This window comes from Tachypleus tridentatus, chromosome 10 (genome assembly GCF_004210375.1).
Source record: "Tachypleus tridentatus isolate NWPU-2018 chromosome 10, ASM421037v1, whole genome shotgun sequence".
Lineage (NCBI taxonomy): Eukaryota > Metazoa > Arthropoda > Merostomata > Xiphosura > Limulidae > Tachypleus > Tachypleus tridentatus.
Genome location: NC_134834.1, coordinates 185,514,246 through 185,540,630, shown reverse-complemented (window position 1 = coordinate 185,540,630; position 26,385 = coordinate 185,514,246). Strand labels below are relative to the sequence as shown.

At 30.9% G+C, this 26,385-nt stretch overlaps 1 protein-coding gene across 1 annotated transcript; it reads right to left on the bottom strand.

Moving 5' to 3' along the window:
* Positions 1 to 1,194: 1,194 nt before the first annotated feature.
* On the bottom strand, positions 1,195 to 25,506 carry LOC143231118 (something about silencing protein 10-like). Its single transcript, XM_076465728.1, has 12 exons — positions 25,133 to 25,506; positions 22,563 to 22,710; positions 21,315 to 21,368; positions 16,729 to 16,837; positions 15,074 to 15,151; positions 13,509 to 13,624; positions 9,538 to 9,630; positions 7,162 to 7,218; positions 5,392 to 5,504; positions 4,796 to 4,892; positions 3,772 to 3,908; positions 1,195 to 1,351 (listed from the first exon to the last, which is right to left on the bottom strand). Exons 1-12 carry the CDS (start codon positions 25,168 to 25,170, stop codon positions 1,267 to 1,269), a joined length of 1,125 nt encoding a protein of 374 aa, XP_076321843.1. The 5' UTR covers positions 25,171 to 25,506; the 3' UTR covers positions 1,195 to 1,266.
* Between the last annotated feature and the right edge of the window lie 879 nt (positions 25,507 to 26,385).

The window sequence follows — 26,385 nt, the reverse complement described above, 5'->3', positions numbered from 1 at the left end:
CTCTCGTGTTCACTGGATCGGTGGATGGAGAAACTCAATCTTTGTGATGTCTGGAAAATTATTCTCATATACTCTAATTAAACCAGTATACAAACATCAGGAACCAAGGTTACTACACATTCAAAGACCTGGTGAAAGATTCACAAGCTATTAAAATTATTACGTTTTCCTTGTTTGAACACCATGAAATAATTTTAACAGAAACATACTTAAGTACAAACACACATTATAATAATAAGTTGACAAACAATGATTCATAAGCTTAATGAAGTGATTTTCATAATGATTCTTTGAAAATTTATTATTAACAGAAAAATAACTAGAACAACATAACAAACCTTTATGTAATTATGTTTTATTTGTTTTAATATTTCTGCAGAGCAACATAAGAACTATATATGTTAGCTGTCCATAATTTTGTACTAATAGACTAAAATGAAGAAAACTAGTCGATAGCACCCACTATGAACTCCAGAGGAATCTGACAGTCCTTGTTATCCATAGCCACTGAATGAAGGGTATGATTGCGTGGCAAAGGGACTCTTGTAGTCACAGTCCAGAGAACTAAACTCTGGACTATGCATAGCCCCAGGTGTTTCTGAGGGATTAACTTATTTTAACTCAAAACTACACATTAGGCTAGCTACTGCAAGAATCAAGTTTTTACCATTATAAGACATTCAGTCTACTTCAAACCCTTTGTGACATGTTTACAAATAAAATTAATTTAGCCAGTTACTAAGTGAGTGAGAAGACAAATTTATGTTTAGAGTTTTTCTCATTCTATCATATTAATTATAAAACCATAAATCTTAAAAACAAACTGTTAAAAAAACATATGCAAAATTTGGAAAGATTTGTTCATTTTTAGGGTTATAAAGTTAAACCAGTGTTCGTGTCTTTGTAGAGGATAATTTTAATCAAACGATCATGCACTTAAATGGCAAGTTAGATTTCATGTTACCAAACTTCTTAACTAAAAATTATACATATCAATAGATATGTATAACATTAGAAAGAGGTTTACTTCTACATTTATATACAGAGTTTTACTGGAAATTGTTTATCTACTTGATTAGAATCAGCCTTGTCCCAAGGAAAAATAAGAATTAGATTCTTCTTCCTAACTCAGGCATCAAAACATCACTAGGCTATGTACACATTGGCCACACATAGTATCTTTATAACAACTATATAACAGAACAAACAATGTCTAGGCCTAACTCTCAAATAACATGCATGTATCTTTAAGTCTGAAAAGAACAGCTATAAAAGACATGCCTTTCTTTTATCCTGCTCTTCCTTTTCTACTGCCTTAGGTTCTACGGAATCTTCCTTCTGTTGCAGAATTCTGTCAAAAATAAATAAAAGGTCACCAATAAAACAGCTTTAAAAAAAAATGTATCAAGCCATCAGGTTGATTGTTTTGTTTTGAATTTTGTACAAAACTACACAAGGGCTATCTGCACTACCCATCCCTAATTTTGCAGTGTAAGACTAGAGGGAAGGCAGCTAGTCATCACCAACCACCACCAACTCTTGAGCTACTCTTATGCCAATTAATAATGCAATTGACCATCACATTATAATGCCCCCATGGCTGAAATGGCAAGCATGTTTGGTGTGACTGGGATTCAAACCTGAGATCCTCAGATTACGACATCAGGTTGATATTAAAATTATTTTGGTGAAATTCTGGCACTTAATTATCCATGGATTATTCTGGCTTCTTTTATTTCTATTATAATCTCAGTTGACTGTAAAAAAAAACAATAGTTGATATAATAATTACAGCAGGAATGTTTAGAATAATATACAATAAGCAGAAAGTAAACATTTCACAAGTTTTAAAGTTTAAAAATACAACAAGATAAAACTAATAACAAATGTTTCTATCTTGATATCTATTAGCACACTATAAAAATGGTGAGAGAAATATTACTATCATGATATATACTGGTGCACTACTGTCAGAAAACATTGAAAGAAATATTGCTATTATGATATCTAAAAGTGCATTATAGTGAGAATACTTGTTAACAAATGTTACTACCATGATACTTGTTGGTGTACTATAGCTAGAAAACTTGTAAACAAATATCACTATCATGATATCTGTTGGTGTACTACAGCTAGAAAACTTGTAAACAAATGTTACTATCATGATATCTATTGATGTACTATAGTCAGAAAACTTGTCAACAGGTGTTGCTATTATGATATCTATTGGTACAGTACTGTCAGAACACCTGTAAAAACGTTGCTATCATGATATCTGTTGGTTTACTAGTCAGAAAACTTGTAAACATCCCAGGAAAATAAAAGAAAGAAGCTTGGTATTGAAAAATAGTTATTAAATTAGTGTTTTGCTATTGGTTAGTCTTACATCCTTAATAGAATAGCATTACATGTGTAGTGGATAAGGAAACTTAGATACAATAGCAATGACAATATGCACCTGCCAACATCTTAACTCGATACTAAAAAAGCATCAGATATGACAGTTCATTACCTTCTACATACTGCACAAACAGGATGGAACTTGCAACCATACGTTACCCTTAACACCCCTCAAAACGTCATTTTCCTAAGCCATAATGTCTGTGAGATATGATGTACTAAACCATGAAACCATCTTTACAACTTCACTTTACACATCACTTATGGATGCCTTCTAAAGTTCATAATAACAAAAACTTCTGTGAACTGGTAATCTAGTGCTCACTACATTCAGAGAATTGTTACAAAAGAAGCAAACTACAATACCCACTATAGCGATATGTGGATTAATGGTAGAATAAAAATCAATGCAATCATGGTGTATCAGTGACTGAAACAAGTCACAAAGTCTATATACTGTTTCACACTATTATTATATGGTCACACAGAATTCAACTGAAAACAGATGGGAAACGTTATATGTATAAAAAACAGCTCGTATGAGTAGAGAAAGCACTATGCAGAGGACCAAACAACATGATGATCACTGAAGAAGGTAGAACTGTTGTTCGCTTCTCTAAATGATGCTTTCTCTACCCATACCAGCCATTTTTTGCATATGTAATTTTCTCTGAAGGTGAGTTTTTCTCGTCATCATGGGAGATGGGAAATGTGATTAATGAGTGGTCTTTATTATATGTTTTCCAGAGTTTAACTTATAAGCAAAAACTTTGGCAGATTTTGTGGTACACAATACAGCTAAATAAAAATTAACAGGAGTAAACAGAGGTAGTTATATCAGAAATGTTATTACTAAACTGTGACTTCAAAAAATAGGAGGAAAAGTAACAATTATATACAGTTATAAATAGGAAAACACTAACACATACGTGGGAGAAATTTAAAAATAAAGTGTTCTTGGTTCTATACAAATAGAATAAATAAAACCACATACAGACTCTATAAAGTTTAATTTATCACAGAGTTAAAAGAAGTTGAAACTGTATTGACAGTAATGAAGGTTTTTTCAACAGTGATTAAAACTGAATTGTGTGTATGTAATATGGATACATTTAGTATCAATATTTAGAACAAAACTTTGGATTCAGTGATGTCGAGAACTTGTTCAATTAAATTACAGTTTGACATAAACCAATCATTTACTGACAGTCTATAGTTTATTATTAAAAATGGATAAAGAACACAACAGATTTTCTCTCTTTCTCCGTATGTGCAAGTGAATGTGTGTGTACACACACATGCATACATATAAAGAAACAGATGACAGACATAAGTATAACTTTGTTTTTAATAGAAAGATAAGAAATATACCTTAATTTCTGCTTTGGTGGCTTTTTCAAGTTTGAGGAAAGTTTTGGTTCAATATGTTCTCCCTTGTTTAGCTTCTCCAGAATTTCATTTATTTCAGGAGATAATTTCTTGTCTACAGGTTCCAACTTCTTCAGTAGCTGAAAAAAGTCAGACAACAGATGTTATTACACTAAACTTGATAATGCATTCTTCACCAAAAAAGAAAAAGAGGAAACCTTATACAACAGTCAATAAAGATGGGTAGTTATATCACCATCTGATTGATCTTCAAAATGAATGCACATGTTGTTACACTGCTACACCTACAAATCAGACCTAGGGTTGTACCATTTAAAAAGCACTAGATGACTACCAATAGAAGCAATTAAGAACTGTGTTAGAACATGTGAGTTGTAATCTAATAATGGAAGGATAACAAAAGTAGCCCAGGGTGTGGCTTAATTGTGATAAAGGTCATTGAAACCTGATTTTGAGGATAAAAGAATTTTATCTTTAGCCAAATGCACAAATCTCATGAAAAAACTTTAATTTCATCTAAACATTAGTTGATATTTGTTTTCTTGAATTTGTTTTAAAGTGAGCCTAGAATAATAAAGTAAACCAGATTTAGATAACATAAAGCATGGTATTTGTACCAACACTGAATCTTATTTTACTTTCTGAACACATAAAAAAATAAATGAAAACATCATTTATTAACATCTTTTTAATAGTTCTCATATAAGCCTGATCCCATAAGTAGAATGTGGCTGCTTCCTAAAGTTGCATTAAAACAAAAGAAAAAAGGGTGTCATTTATAAAATCTAAGGTAGGGGATGGTGGGGAAACAAGTATGTTTCTTGTTTAATTTTAACTATGTATTTCTTTCCTCATAGACCTTTCATCATAGGGAATTATTTAAGATTATGTCCACAAACCCATCTAGTGAATAGTTTGCATACACTTATACGTAAGTAAGTTTATATGTTTAACTAACACAACAGAACACATAATTCTCACACTATACTTTAATGGAGATTCTTACATTTCTATATGCAAGCAGTCTCTTCATGACTGGGTGGTTTCTTACAGAAACTCGCTGAGCCTTCAGTACCATGTAGAAACTAATATTTGTACAGTAGCTATGGGGGAGAAAAATTCCTAAAATTACAATTTTCAACTAAAAGTTACACATAACTACATAAAATTCATAACAGAATTTTCTTAACAAAGTACATTTCATTGTTTGATAGCACAACAATTAAAGTGCAAAAAATATAACAAACTAGAACAGGAAAACATGGGACTGTCCTAGTTTTACAATTCACCGAGAAACTGCACTGACACATATACTCGTGATGTTAGGAAAATACACAGGTTCAAAGAATCAATTTAAACCAGAACTAGAAAACTCTATACTTGAGCACGTTCAAAGGTTTTGTATTCATACGTAGATAGTTACATACATACATACATGTGTGTGTGTGTGTGTATTGGAAAAATATTTTTATGTAGTACAAATTTTACAGTTATTTGTAAATATTCTACTAATATTATTCATATGAAACCAATGCATAAAATATAAAACAATAAATCATTTTAACATATAAATAACTTAAAAAGGAAACAAAAACAACTTACTTTAATATTAAATTTTGTTTTGTTATTAGAAATTCTGAAGCAGGCCCAGGTGGAATAACTCCAGATTTGATCAGCTGAACAATTGGCTGGATTTTGTCATTTAGCTCATTCATCTGAACAGAAAGCCAGATAAATCAATCAATTTGACCAAACGAGATAAAATTACATTAAAAAAGAAAAGCAAAATAATTTATTTTCAAATATCTAATCTATGTTTCTTGTTATTTCAATGAAATCAACTGAAATGCCACTTAGGGTTAATATTAGTATTACAAACTCATCAATCATAATACTTACAGTTTAACCTGTCAGTCTGAATTGTTTTAGAAATATTTAATTGTAACCTTCTAAACCTTAAACTCTTTACATTTAACAAGTTTTATCACCATATATATTAGTGAAAAGATGAATTTCATCAAAATAAGTTTGGTTCTTAATATAGCAGAAAACTTGACTTGCAAGTCTTTTGATAAACCATGGAGATTGTGGATAATGTTACAGGTTGCAGACATCTATTTACTGTCAATTCTCTCATAGCTATCTGTAACACTAAAATGTGAGACAACTGTTAACATTCAACAAATTGTTGTTTTTTTCTCATGAAGTATTTGCATGTAAATGCACAATGGGCTATCCACACTCTATATATATCAAGGGAATCAAACTCTTTATGTTTGGGTTGTTAGTGTGTAATCTTACCAAACATTGTCCTACCAGGAAGGCTATTCAGAAAATTATTTTTTTAATGTAAAGTGGCACAAATGTAAATTCATATTGATTAGATAATTATCATCAAAATATGTGAAGTAAATATTTCAAAATAACCAACAGTGGATGCAGAGATGCCAACTATTTCAAATGACTGAGCATAATGATTGTAGACAGAGCCCTTTCACAGTTTTAGTCCTTTTAGACTTGCCAGAAACAAGACAATCTGGTGAATGAGGCCTCTTTTTTTTCCATCTTGTGAACGATCGCATTGGTGTTTCTATGTCGCTTAGAAAACAAGAAATACCCATCTACATGAGCGCTGATTGGCTAACAAGCACTGATAACGTAACTATGGATTTCCCCACGCACCCAGTATGGAGAAGCACCGCACTCAAATTATTGAAAGACGCTGAGATACAATTTTTTATTATTTCAAGCACAAACATGATCATCGCAAGTAGCCATTTGTACTATGTCTTTTATTTATTATCAAAATTCATTTGTATCTCACTAGAAATTTTCTTTTCACCCCTTTCAAGCCCTGGGGGAACAATGTATCACTTTATTGTATAGGCCTATATAATATATAATAATTTGGGAGTTGCAACAAGTCATAATATTTATCTGTATGAGCGTATAGTCATAATGTATACACCAAAATTGTAATGATTATGCTCAACTCGTAATGGTTGGCATCTCTGTGGATGTATCTTACAAAATATAAACAACCCAAAGTCCAGGTTGTTAACTACACTTAGAAACACTACATGACTATCATATGGTAAAATCAGGTAGAAAAAAAAGCAAAAAAGAAACTGAAGTCACAAATATTTTATTTCTGCTTATGATTGTTAAGACACTATTAAAACTCAACTGACCACACTACAGAACTTTTAAAAACCATTATAATCACAATATTATAGATATTTTGTATAGACTAATACAAATGTTTATTTATAACAAGTTGAAATTTCTAGCTGAAATTTTGCACATTAATAAAACTTTTATTATCATCAGAGTACCTGAAAGTAATTGAACAGACATGAAAACGTCACATACTTGCAACTTAAATTCTTCAACTAAGTCCAATAATTCAGGAGATTCTTGCTTGAGGAGCTGAAAATTAAAATACATTATTAATGCTTCCAAGAAGCCACATATGTACACAATACACTTGTTTCAGGCATATGCTGATTTCTTACAAAAATAAACCTCCTGAAACAAGAGGAAATCCACAACAGCTGCACATTTGAATTTCTTTTAGATAGAATTAGAGTAAATTAGTCAAAGAGACTTTTTTCCCCCTTTATATTAGCTATATTTCTGTATGCCAGCAATACCAAACATGGGGCACGTGTGAACTCAATTCAGTTTTATTATTCATCGGGATCTATTCCAGCTTACCTTCAAAACAACAATATTTTAGGCAAGACTAGGGTAAATTCATCGACAAAACCCTGGGCATAATTGAATACATCAGATGAAATAATTCGACCTCCTTAGTAAAAAACACTGTAATTAGATTTCAAATGGGTCAAGAAATAATGGAGCTATTTGGAAAAGAAATAAACTCAGAGCCATTCTATGAGTTCCTATGCTGCAACTAAAAATCAAATGATCTTTTTCATAGGTTTTATTCTTATTTGACTTCTTCCCTGTAAGTCAATTTTGTAACTGTCATCATAAGGAAATTTCAGTTAAAACAAAAATTAATATATTTTAAAATGTCAGTGATAAATTCCAAGTCTTTGTAACACTCAACATTTTTACAGAACTTTATTGTTCCAACTAATAAAATACAAGATTGCTTCCTTGTTTTCTCACTTAGCAAATGTTAAATTTTCTAGATCAAATCTAATTACGTGCAGGTTAATTGGATGTAATATGCTATAATAACTGAGAACACAAACACATCAGCTTCTCTCTAGCAACAAATTAGCTCTTGAACACATAGTGATGAGAATGATAATAAAAATAACACTAAAGATACTCATACACAGCTCACAAACAATATGTTGTAGTAGCTAATAATTAAATCAAACCAGCTTCTCTCTATCAACAATTTAGCTCTTGAATATACAGTTATGATAATAATGGAAACACTTGTTATACAAATACAAGTAATAATGACTAGATGATAAAGTTATGAAAGGTTTACAAAGCCTTATAACAAAAGATACAATGGAAAACAATTAAGTTGTACTATATACTAATAATATTTTGAATGTGGGCCTTTTGTTTTTCATACACTTTTATCTTTTATTGCTACCATACAACTTATTCATGAATGATTGTTGCATACAGTGTGTCCTACAGCACTCTCCAAAATTTCAACCATGTTATTTGGTCAGTTTTTGAGCTTTCCAGTTTTACATAAGTCCACATGTCCTGAAGTATGTTTGTACTGGGAACAAGAGCCATATGCTTATTTCGCATCACGATATTGTTTTACCACATTTACTTTACATTTAGGATCATTCACTTTCTGGAGACATTCCTCCAGCTCTGATCATTTCACTGTTTTTTATCCTAAGCCTATTCAATCTTAATGTTTGGCTACCTCTTCTCAGTAGCAGTTTCTAACCAGCTATGCGTCCACTGATGCTATTGACATTCACACTTGTATTTACAGAAAGGCCACTGGTAACATCTATAACCAACCTTCCAATCCTTTCTGTTTAATGTTTTGGTCAAGTGCGCAAATCTAATAACGCAAATGAACTGCAATAGAGTACAATCATATATTGTTAGTTTACACATGGCTGTCTTCTATACAGTTCAATTTTCACATGCCAGGGGGGCAGACAATCCAGTTTTGTTCGTATTTTATCCTTCTTTTCCACATTTTTTCCATAATTATTTCCAATGATGTACATTTACAGACAATTTTAGTGTTTTCACTTTTTATTTTTAAGACACTACAACTCTGTTTTTTATCAAATTGCTTTAACTTTGCTATTGTAGATGATGTTTTTGTTTGTTGTTAAACATAAAGCACAATAGGCTACCTGTGCTGGGCCTCCCACAAGTACTAAAACCCTGTTTACTTACTGCTAAACCACTGCATGGCAAAGTAAACCTGCAATTTAAAAAATAACTTCTCTTTGCAAGTTTTGAAGTCAGTATATTGCGTAAGACTCTACTAGCAAAGTGAGAAAAATTAATCTCTCCAATTTACCAGCAATAATCACATGGCTAGAAACCTTCTGTGATCTGCACAGTGTCATATCTCAACAAGAAGACAAAAGGTTAAAACAAACCATCTGTGATCTGCACAGTGTCATATCACAACTAGAAGACAAATGGTTAAAACAAACCATCTGTGATCTGCACAGTGGCATATCACAACTAGAAGACAAATGGTTAAAACAAACCATCTGTGATCTGCACAGTATCATATCACAACTAGAAGACAAAGGGTTAAAACTCACTTACCTCCAATTTCTCTCTCTTGCTCAATTTTGACAAATCTCTTGTGATTTTTTCTTCTACGACTTTCTCGTCTTTCCCTTCTTCATTTTTCTGTGGCTAAAACAAACGTAAAGTTAGGTACCCATATACTACATTTGAAATCAGATTTGCTCAATTGTTTCCTTATTCTACAGATCAAATTGCACATTATTAAAGGTTTGTTCGCTAAAAATCTGGGTCATCAACATTCTAATATTGCTTTGTTCCCAAAAGTAACTAGAGCAAATAACAGTTTATGAGCACTGTTCCTCTAATTCTTAGGCAAAATATTTGAAAATACAAATTTATACATAACACTCTTATAGGCTAAAGAGTTTATTAAAATTCTAGTTTACCAATAATAGCAAGTTTGGCACAAGATGAACCCTCAAAAAAATTTCATATTGTTTATACACGAACAAACAGCACTTCAGAAGTTAATCTGTTCTTCAATTATAAGTTACAATTTTACTAACTTGGCTACCCTGTGATTAGATAAAGATGAATTATTTTCATCTTGAAATATTGTTTAAACAAGCTTTATCAAATAGTATTAAAAATTCAACTTGGAGCAATGAAACCCTCTAGCATGTAGGTGAAGGAAAACTGAATGTAAAAATGTATCTCAGAATGGCTGGTGTGGGTATTAAAATACAACCTGTTTTATTAACCTGAAAATGACCTAGGAAGGTTGAAATGTTGTTCTCTGCTTATCAATAAAGGTGCTAATACCCAAACAAGCTGTTCCGAGACATGTTTATTTCAAGTGGATTTCTCCTCATTAAGAAATTAGCATGTAAGTTTGACGTTCTGCTCGTTTGTTTTTCCTAGATCCATCAAGAATTTAAGAATGTCTTCATGTGATTGAAAATACAATAGGAGATATTAATTTTCAACTGTATTTTTTAAACAAACAGATTAGTTCTTACAAATTTTAACTGTGAATAAACAATCAATTTCTTCAGTTAGTTAACACTGATGTTTGAACTAATCAACTTCAGTTACAGTTGAAACTTGCTTGACTGATAAGCTTGTTCAATGCAAAGTGGAAACCTACCTCCCAAGTGAGAGATGTGACAAACTAAAACCTGATGTTACTTATTTAATACACAAGTCTGAAGAGAACATGTTTTGTGAGTTTATAGAATCTGGTCAATTCATAATAAAACTGTTCTGTATTAGGCTATTTTAAACAACAGGCAAGGAAGTAGTTTAATTTCTTAGGTAGAGTTCTACAAATATAAAGCACATAATAATTTTTTATGATACATCAGAAAAAGCTAAAAAAGGATCTTAATACCTGCAGCACTAACCAAGTTTATGCAAAAAGTAAACAGAGAGTGAGCAGTGCCAATGTGCAACTGACAGGAAGTGGTAAAAAGTTAATACAGAGTGAGCAGTGCCAATGTGCAACTGACAGGGGGTGGTAAAAAGTAAACACAGAGTGGGCAGTGCCAATGTGCAACTGACAGGAGATGGTAAAAAGTAAACACAGAGTGAGCAGTGCCGATGTGCAACTGACAGGAGATGCTAAAAAGTAAACACAGAGTGGGCAGTGCCAATGTGCAACTGATAGGAGATGCTAAAAGGTAAACACAGGGTGGGCAGTGCCAATGTGCAACTGATAGGAGATGCTAAAAGGTAAACACAGATTCATCAGAATCAGTATGCAGTTAAACAGGTATCATAAAATATAAGCAAAGATACAGCAGTGCTATTGTAAAGTTTGGATTGGACTTTGAAATGCATTACAGAAAGCTGCCAAGTTATCAATCACAAACATGCTTGTTTAATGACAGTTATTTTTAGCGATATACAACTAAACAATAAAACTTTCAATAATTTTTACTTTATGTATATTTTGTATTTATGGAAAAAGTTACTATGGACAACTACCACCCTCCCTAATTTTAAAATAATAACCAATAAGAAAGAAGCTACACAGCAGCAGCCAACCACAGTGATAAGTGACTGACCATGAACTGAAAATGCTGGAAATATTTTGTGGTATTGCACAAATTTTAACCATTTCACTGACTCCATAGCCCAGAGCTTTACTACAGGGCTAGCCTGCATTCTGTAGTATATTACCGAGTAAAATTTCATTAACTAAACTTTTATAAACCAACAACTTTTTTGGTAAAATGTACTTCAGACTTTTAAACAAAAATACACAAGTGCCATCAGCACATAGCTATCTCTAATTTTGAACTGACAGAATAAAGGGAGAAAAGCTCTTTAACATAATGTACTGTCAAACCCTGGGCTACTCTTGTCTGACTGAATAACAGGATCTGAATGACACCCCTATAACACACCGAGTATGTGAAATATATTCATGTGCTGAAGGATTTTCAATAATTTGTAGTGAAGAGGTTTTCACCCTACTACTCATAAAATCTTGTGGTTTTACATTTTTGAATTTGGATAAAAATTTTCTTTGCTACTAAAACCATACAGAATGTTTCATAAGCTAGGAAGTTAAACTAAAAATTTATTTTTTGAACAGTCCGTATATCAAAATAAAACTGATTTTATTATCAGCAGTCCCTGGGATAAGCTAAAAGTTAAATGGCTGAAGTTAACCCTATGGCCCCCTGGTGCCATTTTATAAATCATTTCTGCATATGGTAATGTATAACATTCAAAACGTAATTAAACCACTTTATTATCAATACACCAAAATAAATGTAACATTATACTTTATGTTATAGTTTTAATCACTTTGTGTTATAAGAAACCTTTAAAAAAAAGTAAACTCCAGGTTTTGTGTCACATGATCCATATGCTTTGAAAAATCTTTACTAAAGCATTGTTTCTCTCTTTTACACATAAGCTAGTATGTACAGGAGTTTCTACACACTAAGTATGCATGTCTGACCAAATTGTCACGAGATCTACAACCTACAAGCCAGGTTATTATGGAAACAGATATAAATTTCCCAACCCTTGATGGTTCCCATGCTCACTTCTTATATTTTGCCTTGAGATCTACAACATACACGCAGTTAGTTGACACAAGCGTATATAGTCATTAGAAAGAGTTCAGTTTACACTATACTCCACCAACACTTAATCTGACATTGATATGCAGTTTTCCTTCCAGTATACATGTAACTGCCATTCATATTGCTGTCTGCTTGATCAACTATACCACGTATGGTGATTTATTACTTAAATATGATATAGTTAGAGAGACAGTTAAATATGTATTTATGTCTTACATTTAGATATTAGCTAATCATTTGTGTTCTAACAAATCACATCTGTACGGTTTAATGATACGTTTAAGTTGTCACCTGGATTTTGAAAAGTTGTAAACAGGATTGCTTGTGTAAGAAACATTTTGTCTCTACAGGGGATTTTCCAGAATACCTTCATAAAGCCTCGTGGGCATCAGCTGATGTATGGGTATAAATGATAATAGAATACTTTGAAATGAAAATTAAAGACAAAGCAAAAGTGGAAAGGCAATAATGTAAATTTCTGCACATAAGAAAAATATGACTATGCTAATGGATTTCTTATGATTGGTTGAAAGATATATAAATATTTCTATTTGTTAGGTTTAAACATTTCATCACATTGTATGATGATAGTAATAGATATAGTAGAGAAAATAGAAAATAAAATATAAATATTTACTTTAACACCTTTGATATTAATGAAGTTCTAGATATTATATAAATATAATGTGAAAACTGTAAGTTCAAAATTAATATTTTTTACAGTTCATATAAAAATCACCATGCAGGTGAACTATTCAGAGTTAGGGTGCAAATAATTACATTAAATAACGAATTATTTTTATTAGAAATTGTAGAAAAAATCAATTAAATGTTTCACTTTTCTAAAACTAAATACTTTTAGGAATGAAAAATGACAAGATCAGTGTTAGCTGTAGCTGGTAGTCATGGGGTTAACTTGTAAACAATAAAAAGCCAATAACATTTTACCAAAAACCATTCCAATTCAAGTTCTTCTTCATCAATTTCTTCTGCCAATCTTCTCTGAATGGCCAAAACTTCTCTTTCTTCTGCTGCTATCAATTCTTCCTCTTTAGCTTGTACTCCTAAACAAAACCAAATGTAAAAATTAAATTAAAGAAATTAGGGTTGATCTAACTTCTGATCTTGTATATCATCCTCTACACTTGAAACTAACAATACATTTAATCCTAACACAAACTATTTATAGTTGACATGGAAAATTACCACACAAACAGAAAATTGCCACTACAAAACAAGTATATTACACTAATCAGTACTCAAAATCAGTGATGGTTAACTGGTGAAAAGCCAATGGGTTCTAGTGTTTAGCTAGTGACCTTCATGGGCCATTGAGATGACACCAAGTGATTATCCTCTACATATTTAGAACCTTAATGGGAAAAAAAACAACACATGATAACTCAATGATAAGCCTTTTCAAGTAGCATGTTGTGCATTATGCTTCCATATCTTTCAATGGCATTTTCCATTGGTACAGAAGTGATAGAAATAGGTAACAAGTTTTGAAGTCATGTTTTTGTAAGGTAACAGATTTACTATCGAACATTTTGATTTGTTTTGTGAAGACATTTCTTTCTGTTCTTCTTTTATGGAAACCAGACATACCACACGGATCAGATATGTTAAGTTCTCATAACATTACTTTCATTATCCTCAAATTAACCTTATTTATCATATTCATCAAACACTTTCACTCTCCTTGTATGGAAGCTTTTATCTTATTCATCAAACACTTTCACTCTCTTTGTATGGAAGCTTTTATCTTATTTATCAAATATTTTGATTTGTCTTAAAGACATTTTCACTCGTTTGGTATGGAGGCAGACTACTTACCACATGCATCAAACATTTCATTTTTTTGTGGAAATATTTTCACTCTTTCATTAATAAAGACATTTTTGTACTAAAATCATGCATTTTACCATTACATAATTACATAACTGTTGTTAATCTATGTTCAATGATGTATTTCATGAAAATATTCAGTATTACTTCACTTATTCTTTTGACCTATTTTATTAAATTAACAATTTATTATGTAATGATAACACCTTATTGAAAAATAATTGACAGTGTTTCTTTTGAACTTAAGAACTGCTTAAAAAGTTAAACTCAAGTTTCAAATAAAGCCATAAATAAACTGAGGCTTAACCCTAGCCAACATTATATAGAGGTACCAAAAGTAAGTTGAAGATATATAAATATGTATAGATATACACACACACATGATTCTCATGGTAAATCATAAAGTTCTAGCAAAGAGTAAGCTGTCATGAGTAATATTACCTTGAAAACTGATCAGGGCTGTCATAGTGCTTGACTTGAGACTTCTCTTATTATGATTAAAATACAAAACTTACCTAAATCATTTTACCAGCTTGGGATTTTTTTAAACAAACTGGTGCAAAAAGAAAACAAATTGAAATGATGTTTTTTATTTATTTTTGTTGTACTATCAGTATTGGCACATACAAAATTAATGTTTTTACAACAGATTTTACAATACTTACCACCGTAATCTTCATCAACATAGTCTGCACTATAATACATCGATTTCCTTTTTCCCCATGCCTTCACATCTGGAAGATCTGATAAAAAACAGTGGACAATTAAAAAAATGAAAGTTTTTATCAGCTCAGTACAACAATTAAAATAATCTTTATTTTGTATCTGTATCTGTATCTGCACTTTAGGTAATTTAATTTTAAAATGTTATTCACCCACTATCCACATGTGAATTATGAATGTAAGAACACAAGAATTTAAAATACAGTCATGTAAAGCTGGATGATGGCCGAGTACAAAACTGTTACATGATTCTGGCGATTACATTTTGAGCTACAGGGTATAAAGCATGTGAAAACAATCTACTAGCCTAAAAATAAATTGTTAAAGTCTAAATTTCAACATTTTGTAGATGGTGGAAGCTTCTATATCTTAGTTTGTATACATATATTATCTGCGTAGGTCTGAGAAGTATGGCATCAAAACTGATGGATATAAAGCTTAAATCTGAGCATGTAGGTACTCAGTATGAAGGTGACATTTTGTATACTTAAGAAATATCTGCAAGTAATATAGTAAACGTTTTTATTTTTAAAAACTGTATTTATACAAAATGTTTAATAAAGTTGAGTACATATATATCTGAATTGGTAATTATTATAAAATTATATCCATGGTATGAATGGGAAGGCTGGGCCTATAAATTAACCTTTCAAAACAGATATTATGGTACAAGTAGTTAACTAAGCATATACATTTGTATTTTGAAACTGTTCCTCTAACCAAACTGTAGAAACATAGTTTGACTTTTGGTAACAAATCTTACCTTTAAAACAACACTACATTCAATGGTGTAACTGGTATAATTACATGAAAGTTACTGTAAACAGATAAACAGACATCATTTTTGGTCTGTTATAATAAAACAATCTGAAATTAGTCCACCTCTATTTGTTGTAAGAATTATAATTTTATATATATATTTTTAATAAAATATTAATATGAGCCTGATTGAGTTTCACAGTACATTCTGGTAACTCAATGTATATCACATACTACAAAAAAGTTTCATATAAATATGCTTAATCATCCATTCACATCTCAGTTCAAAGGTTAACTCGATGTCAGGCTAGTGGATAGACCCTTTAACTGGGAAAGCAAAAGTAAACTATAATTCTCATTTTATGATATGTATCCTTCATGAAATATGATAAACTACTATTAAGTAGTATAAGTTTGTTGTACACAAAAAATCGAAGATACCTTTGTGATATAACATGGTCAGTCTGACCTCAACAAGTTGGGATGCAGGATGACATTCATATGAACAATAAAAATGTTTACTTTCATCAAACAGTTTACATATTGTATTTGTGTAACTTCTAAATGCATATCTAATCTTTTCAATACCCCTGTATTTTCCTTCTTCTAATACAAACAGTTGTGACATCAGAAATTCAGAGTGAAAATAAAATGAATATAACTGTGACACCAAATTCATGACACCGTGTTGACATGACATGCACTTTGACTCTCATCCAGGCACAGAAGGTTAATAAAGAATTAAATGTTAATCAAAGTCACAAATGTCAGTTTCAAAGACCTGAATAACTAAACATGTACAGTGTTCCAATATTAAAATAAGGTAATTAACATTTACCACCATCTTCATTATCACTTATAATCTGGTCCTTTTTTACTGTATAGTAATCATCCAGTTCACTATCTTCATCATCATCTTCAGATAGTTCTAGTCCCATAACTTCTTCCTGTGAAAACAAAACAAATTCTCAAAATACTTTTGTGAGACATGCACAGAGGCTGTTTGTTATCAATATAAATTATTATTTTAAAGTTCAGTATGATTAACTGACAAAAAGCTGCATTAAAAACTAACTGTAAGACAGTCTACAATTCATACAATAGTTCGTATGTGCCACACATTTATAGTATTCCTTCAATGCAGAACTGTGTTGGTATCCATATACAAATTTTATGATCAACAAATAGAAACAGTCAAGTACAAATTTACTTTCCAGCTCTTCACCTAGCATGAATGAAAGTAAATACCTGACAATATATGTCCAAAATGAAGCATTTTGTATCAGTGTACCAAGCATAAAACATTACCAAAAATCATTAACATTTAAGTTATAATAATGTGAAAAGATGTAAAATAATCTTCAACATTCAATCTTTTTCGATGTTCATTTCCATGGACTTAAAAAACTAAAAAGGTTTTTATTCTTTCGTATTAACAATCAAACTGTACAAAAAGTACTTACTCAATTCCAGCAAAAATGCAAAACTGTTTTTGACTATAAATACATAAATCAATATATTCATTCATTAATTAACCTTTCTCTGAACAACTTACACCTAACAGTATTTATAACACATGCTCAGCCTGTGTTAACTTCCCAATATCCAGTGAAGATAGGTACAATATTTTTTTCTATTTTACAACTATCAAAGTATCACTTACTCATTATAAGATTTCATCTTGCAGAATCTTACAACATAAATGCAAGGTAATGGTTACATAATTTATTTATATCATTCAATGATTCACTTTACTCAAACAGAACCTAACTTATCTGATCCAAATCTTTTCTCAAAAATCATGTCATCTAATGGCATTATGTTCATTCAAAAACATCATTTGTTTTGAATTATTTCTTCTTACCTAGTAGTTTCATATTAAAATAGAACCTAGCCTGTTATTATCATCTTATGCCATCTAGTGGTTTTACATTTAAACACAAACGTGTGAACCCTTATAAGTTATGTAGTGATATATATATATATATATAGCCATTACACAAAACCTAGCCAGTTATCAGCTTCTACCATCTAGTTGTTTTATATTTAAACAAACCACAGCATGTGTGAATCTTCATAAATTATCTAATGCTATATATATCCATTACACAGAACCTACCCCGCCATCTAGTGGTTTTATATTTAAACACAACTAAAGCATGTGTGGACCTTTATAAGTCATATGTTGATATATATATATATCCATTACACAGAACGTGTCCTGTTATCAGCTTCTGCCAGCTAGTGGTTTTATATTTAAACACAATCACAGCATGTGTGAACCCTCATAAGTTATGTAGTGATATATATATCCACTGCACAAAACTTAGCCTGTTGTTAAGCATCTTCTACAATCTAGTGAAAAATGTGGGAATCACATTAACATATAGATAACAATGTACAATTTGACCATTTAAGATGTGCCTGCACATCTACCCTTTAAAAAAACTAAAATTTTCAAATCAACCTTTATATTACAGTAATTCATTGATTCCACTTAAATTCCCATCCTCCACAACTTACAATGACAACTCAATCTTTCAGTTAATTACCCTCTCAGAAAAATAAAAAATTCATAACTGTGGCCACCTGTCTTTTCCAAATCTTACACTTGTATTCCATTGTCGTTAGAATACAACAAAAAAGAAATGCAAGGTTTTTATTCTATTAATTTCCTCCCCAAATAATTTTATAAACTTCAATAAAATGACCTCTCACCAATCTTCCCTCAAGAGGAAGCTAAGTGATCTTAAACTATCCCTATAAGACAATATTTAATGGCTGAATTCTTCCGAGTAATGCTCCTCTGAATAATAATAAGTATCCTTTCTTAACTAAGAACACCAATACATGACAACAATTCACGTGAAGCCTAAACAGAGAATTACATTTTATGAAATTACTCCTTTAGCGTGCAAACAATACGACTGTAAGTACATCCTAAAAATTCAATTATCCTCACTGATAGCAGCAACATAATACCTTGTAGCATGAATCACATTTCTACCATTATATTAAGATTTTCCTGTTTTAGTTATACTGTTGAGTAGGTTCCCATCTATATCAAACATGGGATCCAAATTACAATACTCCAAATGCATTTATTGTACTTACCTAAAGGTCAACTGATAAATATTTGCTCAGTTTCCCAATTTATTCATGTAAGTTTGTATCATTTAAACAACCTTATTTGATAAATTTACTATTATATATTTAACATCAATGTTTGTGCAAGTTAAACATATATTTCAAAATGTACATAACTGTTAAATCTGTATTGCAAAATATTTGGACTGTTCACTAAAGCTGTAGAAGATTCTTGAGTGTAAGAATCAACAATAGATACATGTATGTAAATTCCAAAATTGTTGTGGAAGCTGAAATTTCTAGAGTCTCACCTAGTGCCTATAAAACATAACTAACATAGAGACAGAACATATTATTGGTTTGTTACAGTTCTTTTATAGATTCAAAATTTATCTGCATTCACTCAGGTGCAGATTCTTTGTTGTCAAAATAGAAGAGAACATTTATAAGTTCAGCCATCTCTAATCTCAAAAAGAAACCAACTTCTTTTAAAAACCCAATCCACATTTTAGTGTTTTTACTTCACTTTAACACATTGAAAAAAATCTTGTTGTCAGTTTTAACATTATTCAAGTATTTCTAATACACCATTTTAGTTTTCATAATTTCCATGTTAAACAAATCCACATATTTCCTATAGTTACTTAAATATTAGAACCTATTTATCAATTTAATCTTCTTAAATTATTAATTTTCACTTTCTTCTGTTTTTGGAACATGTTTTTCCCAAATTAAAAGCAGTTTTTAAAAAAAACATTTCCTAAGTCTGTTCAACACAACTTAATACTTCATTATCATAATTCAATAATGTTAAATCTTACCTCAAAGCCTTAAAATTTAACTCTTTTTCGTGTCAACCTGTACCAAAACATTTAACCAAATTATGAAACAGTACTTTCCCCAGACGTTCTCCCATTGTGACTATTGTAACAATATCCTCATTAGTAGTAAACAATAAACCTAAACTAGCTAAACTCATAATCATTCAGTTCAGATCTATTTTCTGAACTAAGTTTCTAATGTGTATTTATAACCTTAACAAAGGTCTAAAACATTCCACACAGTACAGATATTATGATGCAGTAATATTCAATTAAAATAATGATAAAAACTCAAACTATTCTAGTAACATCATCAATAATATAACAATCATTAATTCACAACTACTAAACTACACAACATATGATTCATAAACAGTTACACAAACAAACCTGCTATAAAGTATTGCTTCTAAAAATAACTAAATTTAATAATGACACTATATAATCTATCTGAGCCATAACTCTTGCACTAAACTGGAACAGTTGTTTATATCTAACAGTTTCAAACTCCATCATTATGTAAATTTAAACTATCATAAACTGAATTTTTAAAAACTTTCCCAAACACACTATCACCTATGCATTACCTCGAAAACTGTCTACCAGTCCAATCAACCCACCTGTTGCTCTGAGCATATCACCTGCTAAGAAATTCATTCATAACCTGCAGGAATGCTTCCACATATCTATTTCTACCCTAGACTTCTGAAGGGGTTATTTAGTTTTGAGCAGCTCTTTAGATTCTAAATTTTCAATATCATTTCTTCCAGCATGTACTACAAAAAAAATGATCCTTGATACCAGCAATTAAACTGTCAATGTGCTCTATAATGTCTTACACTTTAGAAAGTAGCAAATAAATTGCAGTCTTAAGATTTCAATGTTCCCCACTTTATCAATGCACTTAAAGAAAGTGCACATAAACTCCATTATTGTCTTAGTGGCTGGTACCAAACCTGCCTCTACAGTCCTGTGCAAACCCATTCTATGTTTACCCTAACTCAGTCAATATCTTTGATTTCTGCTCCTGCTCTGTTATTTTCTCTGCTCTAATAGAACAATCTTCATCAATGCTGCCTCTGTCTTATCCTCAGGTAAGTAAACTCTACAAGTAAGATGTACTACAACTTTCTGAGCCTCATGAAAACCACAATCAAGCCCACAATTCTTAAATGTAACCTAATCCTGGTACCTATCACACACTATAATTCTGCACCATCTTATATCTGAAGTAGTATTAACAACATTGAAGATTAGCTAGCATTAATTCTTTATTACAAATCCAGCCACCCAACAGTGTAAGTTTAACAACATTATAATATGAATAAATAAAATTGAAAATAAACCAAACAATAAAATTCCTTTATTAATTAATAATAAAATTAAACAAAACCTGATGTAACACTCATCTAATCTATTTTAATTATTTTTTTCATCTAATGATACTGTATTCATCAAACAGAACCTTATATACTACATCTGAATCACTTTTAAAGATTAGTAGAACTTATCTCACCTGGTCCAAACCATCTTCCTCCAATCCAGTTGTATCATCTTCACCTAAAAGAATCTGTTTAAGTTGCAAGAAGAAAATGTTCAGTTTTATGGTTATAACCTTACAACAACTAATGTAATTAACTACTATTTGCATAGTGTGCTGTCAGTATTGGATAATTTATTTTCACTAATGACATCAAAATAAAGGTGCTTGCACAAAGATTTCTGTGAACAGCTTAAACAGCCAGTCATCATAATATAAACTACAATAAAAGAAGGTACAACACAGAAATATTAAAACTATTTACTAAACAAGAAAATAGTTTACTCATGAACAATACAAGTTTTTAAGAAATGTATGTAACCTGGAGACATGTTTTACATACAGTGTTATGTACAAATTTCACGACAGGGTTCAAAATATGACAATATACAAGAATCATTGAAAAAAAGGACTTTTAAATAATACTGTAAAGCAGTGTTAGCCATAAACACAAACAATATATTGAAGTATGTATCCTTTCTACTATCACGTACATGGTATCAACATAGACTGTCAATAATAAACCAACACAAAGTTAAACAGTGTATTAAAAGAACTTATGAAGTAAAACATGTTTTGTGTAGTATTTCAGTTGCATGAACAGTTCAGTAAGAAGTTGATTATAGAAAATGTTCATATACAAACCATATTTTGTCTAAGGCAACTACAGATTCAGAGAGATCTGATTGAAGCATCTCAGATTGTTAATGAAATTGATAGTGTCAATACATTATCTTGTCTTCATACTAATTGGCAATAAATTTTAATTACAATAAAAGTAGGACTAGGAGACACAAGTATAAATTTTGAAAGAGCAGTAGTCGTTTTCAGCTAATTTAATTTTTCTAACAGGACAACTGGCTTTTGAAATGGATTGCTTTCAGATACGGTAGATGAAGTTAATTTAATGGACTTAAAAAGAAGGTTTGATAAATATATGGATAGTAAGAGCTAACTTTGAGGGTTTTTTATTAGCCAAGCTTAATAGACAAAAAGGACTTGTTGACCTTTCATATGTAGTGAACCAGTGTTTGGTTAAACTGACACAAATTTAAGTAACTTAAAGCTAACATACTTTAGGCACAATACTTAAATTCACTGTTAAAATGTCATTAAAAATTAAATAAGTAGTTAAAGTTCTACTTTCTCCAGTACAACAAAGTTTATACACACAAAAAAACATCAGTAGTTTTAAAACAAAATGTTTATTTTTTGTTTGGTAACCTTGTCTTTGGCAGCATGAAATTCATCAACCTCATTGAAATAATAGTCATCAGATTTGGGGTTTGGTGTTCTAAAATTGGTATACAAGTCCTCATCATCAGATCCTAACACAGATTCTTTTGTTGCTTCTTTCCTGGTATTTTTATTCCTGAAAAAAACAACAAAATCACAACTAAATGTCTAAATATCAAAATTACATTGAAACATAATTTTTTTTCTCAATGACTCCTCTATGTAAGATTATAACCTAATTTAGAGAATGTTTAAAGAAGGCTTCAGTTACTAATGTTCTACCTCAACTCTTAACATTGTGGAAAATATACAAAAAAAAACAAACTTACAATGAACGTCAGGGCTATAAGAAGCAGTAAGACCAGTCAGACCGTGGTTTGACCACTTTCTCATGATATTTGTTGATACAACTTATGTACTAAACCTTGCTTTTTTAATTGAATACATTATGTTGTGCATATGCAGCATCTGCAGATAAAATTATTCAATCTTATAACATTAATTTTTAAAAAATTTCTGAGGGGGGAATGCCCCCCCCTAGAAATTTAATACTTTTCACACATCATGATACTGGCCTGACCACTAGTAAAAAAAAAAAAAAGACTTCCTATGGCAATTAATGTACCAGATGATAGCTGTAGCTTCAAAAGTATTTATTTTGGACATATCATCCAGCAGATGATATAATGCTTGAAAGTCAATAATATGTATTGTAATCTAGTACTAACTAGAACAGTAGCAGTTAATATGCAAGTTGCATCACTAATATACATGGTGTTAAGTAACTGAGTTGATATACGTAGTTATCAAAACAAGGTAAGAATATTTGTCTACATGCTCACACAATTTCCTGATAAGCTGCACTATGTACACTTTCTTTGCAAATAATTTCCAATCTATTTACCAAGAAACATACAGGAATGAAAAAATAGTGATAGCTCAGAATACAGACTACAGAATATGACCCTCATACAATCCCAGTTTGATGAACTCTGGCTGATGAATGACTCCAACATTTTGTAGGTACTCTATGTCTAATACTGAGGATAACAAGACACTCAAATAAGATATTAATGATGGGTGTCCTATGACCCGAGTTTTATACTCAAGAAACATATCCTTATGTTTCTCAAGTCATAAGCAAAATTTTATTGTAATAAATTTAATTATGATTTTTTTCCAACTTTGAGAACAAAACAGCAGTATAACATAAATCATGATCAGTAGGAGGTGGGATTTTGCAGAACCACAAATATTTATAATAATAAATGTGTTGAGTCCCCTCCAAACAACTATTCTTGCCCTGGAAATTAAAAAAAAAAATTCTTTTTATTTAAATGGAACTTCAAAAAGCTTGAATATCTTTTAACACCAATTTATTATGCCTATCTCATGTCAGTTCATAACTGAAGTCCAGTATATCTCTTACATTTACACAGGATATTTAAACAGACACTGGGTGTAATCTTTATATTATGTGATAAGAGTATAGTTGTCTTCAGACTAACAATTAGACCTTCAGAAAGGTTTAACATGTTGTTCAAAATTTACTATTTATCAATTTCATGATTCTGAGCTAGAATATCTGGTAGATTACATATTTATAATAATAGTAAATACTTTTTTCTACTCTTGCCTATACAGTACCCTTAAATAGTGAATTTGTATCTCACCATTTCTATTATGTACAGTTATCACTCACAACTGTAAATGCTTTTCCTCACCATTAATTTCAAACATCAATGAGTTGCAAATCCAACTTATTAATATGTGTCATTTTGTGGCACTGTTGAAAGACACGTTATAATTATTACCTTGGATCAGTAACACCACTGAATAAAAAAGCTAAAATAATTGTTGGTTAGACCTATCTCATCATCCAAAATCTTTAAACATTGTTAGACCCATTGTGTTCAGCCCTAAAAATTAGGTATTAGATCTGAATTTTGGACTATCTCCTATCTTAAATTTACACCAGTAATCCACATTGGCAATAGAGGTAAATGTCAAGGTATGAAAAAATGATAAATATTATTCACAGGTTTTTGTTCTGAAAAAATAATTGTCATTGACATTTATGATATATGAGGAAAAGAAAAAGGTGGTAACATAGTATTTTTAAATTAATTTGTTCTATTCTAAACTTTTGAAACATAGTACACAAGTCAATCCATAAGGTAATTTTTTCAGTTTATAATTTTACACAATCAACAGCTATGTTTTGGGTTTAAAGGTGTACGAAAAAGCATGGCTATATTTTCTTTCAAGTTTCAACACCGAGAAATCTATGGATGCTATAACGTAAATACGGCTTTAACAGTGTTTCCGCTCCAACTTCCAAATGAATAGCGTAACACTAACTCTAGAACAAAATAATTGAAAATCCTTGGTTAGAAACTATTAATAACAATACTGTGGATTTTGTGCTAAGTAATTAGATTTTACATTTAAACTACCTGAAATTAAAGATAAAATTATTTTGATGAGAAATATCAGCACCCAATTTTTATACGTTAATCCGCCTCATCAACATGATAAATTATTAAAATTTTATGTACCTTTTCTCACTTGGCTTAAATCTGTTTTTTCCTGGCATTTTTCTTTATTTGTCTTGATATTATTAATAATTACATGAAAATCAAATTTAGTCTACACTTTTGCATATATCGCAGCCTATATTTGGTAACTACTGGCTTTAGTTAGTTTGCCACGCATAATTCGTCACCCATATGTTCTCCACAATATTACTATTCTCAACACCAGTGATTGTTTATAAATTACATACTTTACTGTGATAAACAAATAATATCTATCTATGTATATATAATTTTCGAAATAGTAATTTTATCTACGAGAAAAAGACACCGATTTCAGTTTATTGTCAAACACTGGTATTAAGCACGTCCAGAAGATATTTAGTAGTGACACTATGATTTGTAGGTATGATCATAAAGTTAAATTAATTAAGTAAAAAATTTCTTTTTTATACATGTATATAAAATATATTTAGACTAAATATAAGACTAAAGTTTAATGTTTCGTTAATATGTATTAACAGAAGGTTTAATATGATCAGTTTATTCGATATATTATTCTTACAACATAATTCAAAACATTAAGTAATTACATTTAAAATCATGAAGTAGCTACCGAATGTATTTGCTCGTTACACTGTTGTTTTTGTTCACCATAAAAATTGTCTAGATATTTTCACCCACATATATAACTATAAAATTACGACTCGTACGACATGGTAGACTGTGAATATGTGAACCTGTTATTCGTCCTGTTTTCGCAGAAAAAACAAACAGTTAATATACACATTTTTCACAATTTGTAGATGTGTTTTCAATCATGATTCTCGAAATAGAAAACTGTCTTTTCTGCCGACGAATATGTAATGGCCCAAAGCATCAGGTACTTTTTATACTCATGCATGAATGTATTAATGTCACAAAGGCGATGTGCGTTCCATCAGAGGACTGGCTTTGTTGAAGTTACGGTATTTAGAGCAAGTCTCTCATCTGTTCAGCAGATTTAGTTATTATTTGTGGACTGTTACCCTGGTGAATTAAGGGGTTCAATTCATAACCTGAGGGTCGCGGGTTCGAATCCCCGTTGCACCAAACATGCTCGCCCTTTTAGTCGTGTATGCGTTATAATGTAAAGGTCAATCTCACTATTCATTGATAAAAGAGTAGCCCAAGAGTTGGCGGTGGGTGGTGATGACTAGCTGCCTTCCTTCTAGTCTTACACTGCAAAATTAGGAACGGCTAGCGCAGATAACCCTAGAGTAGCTTTGCGCGAAATT

Excerpts from the sequence above, each read along its gene's own strand:
- LOC143231118 (XM_076465728.1), bottom strand. The coding sequence starts at position 25,170 with ATGCCAGGAAAAAACAGATTTAAGCCAAGTGAGAAAAG. Across the intron at positions 13,625-15,073 it reads TGTTGATGAAGATTACGGTG|GAGTACAAGCTAAAGAGGAA; the intron begins GTAAGTATTGTA and ends GGTTTTGTTTAG. Across the intron at positions 7,219-9,537 it reads GCAAGAGAGAGAAATTGGAG|CTCCTCAAGCAAGAATCTCC; the intron begins GTAAGTGAGTTT and ends TTTAATTTTCAG.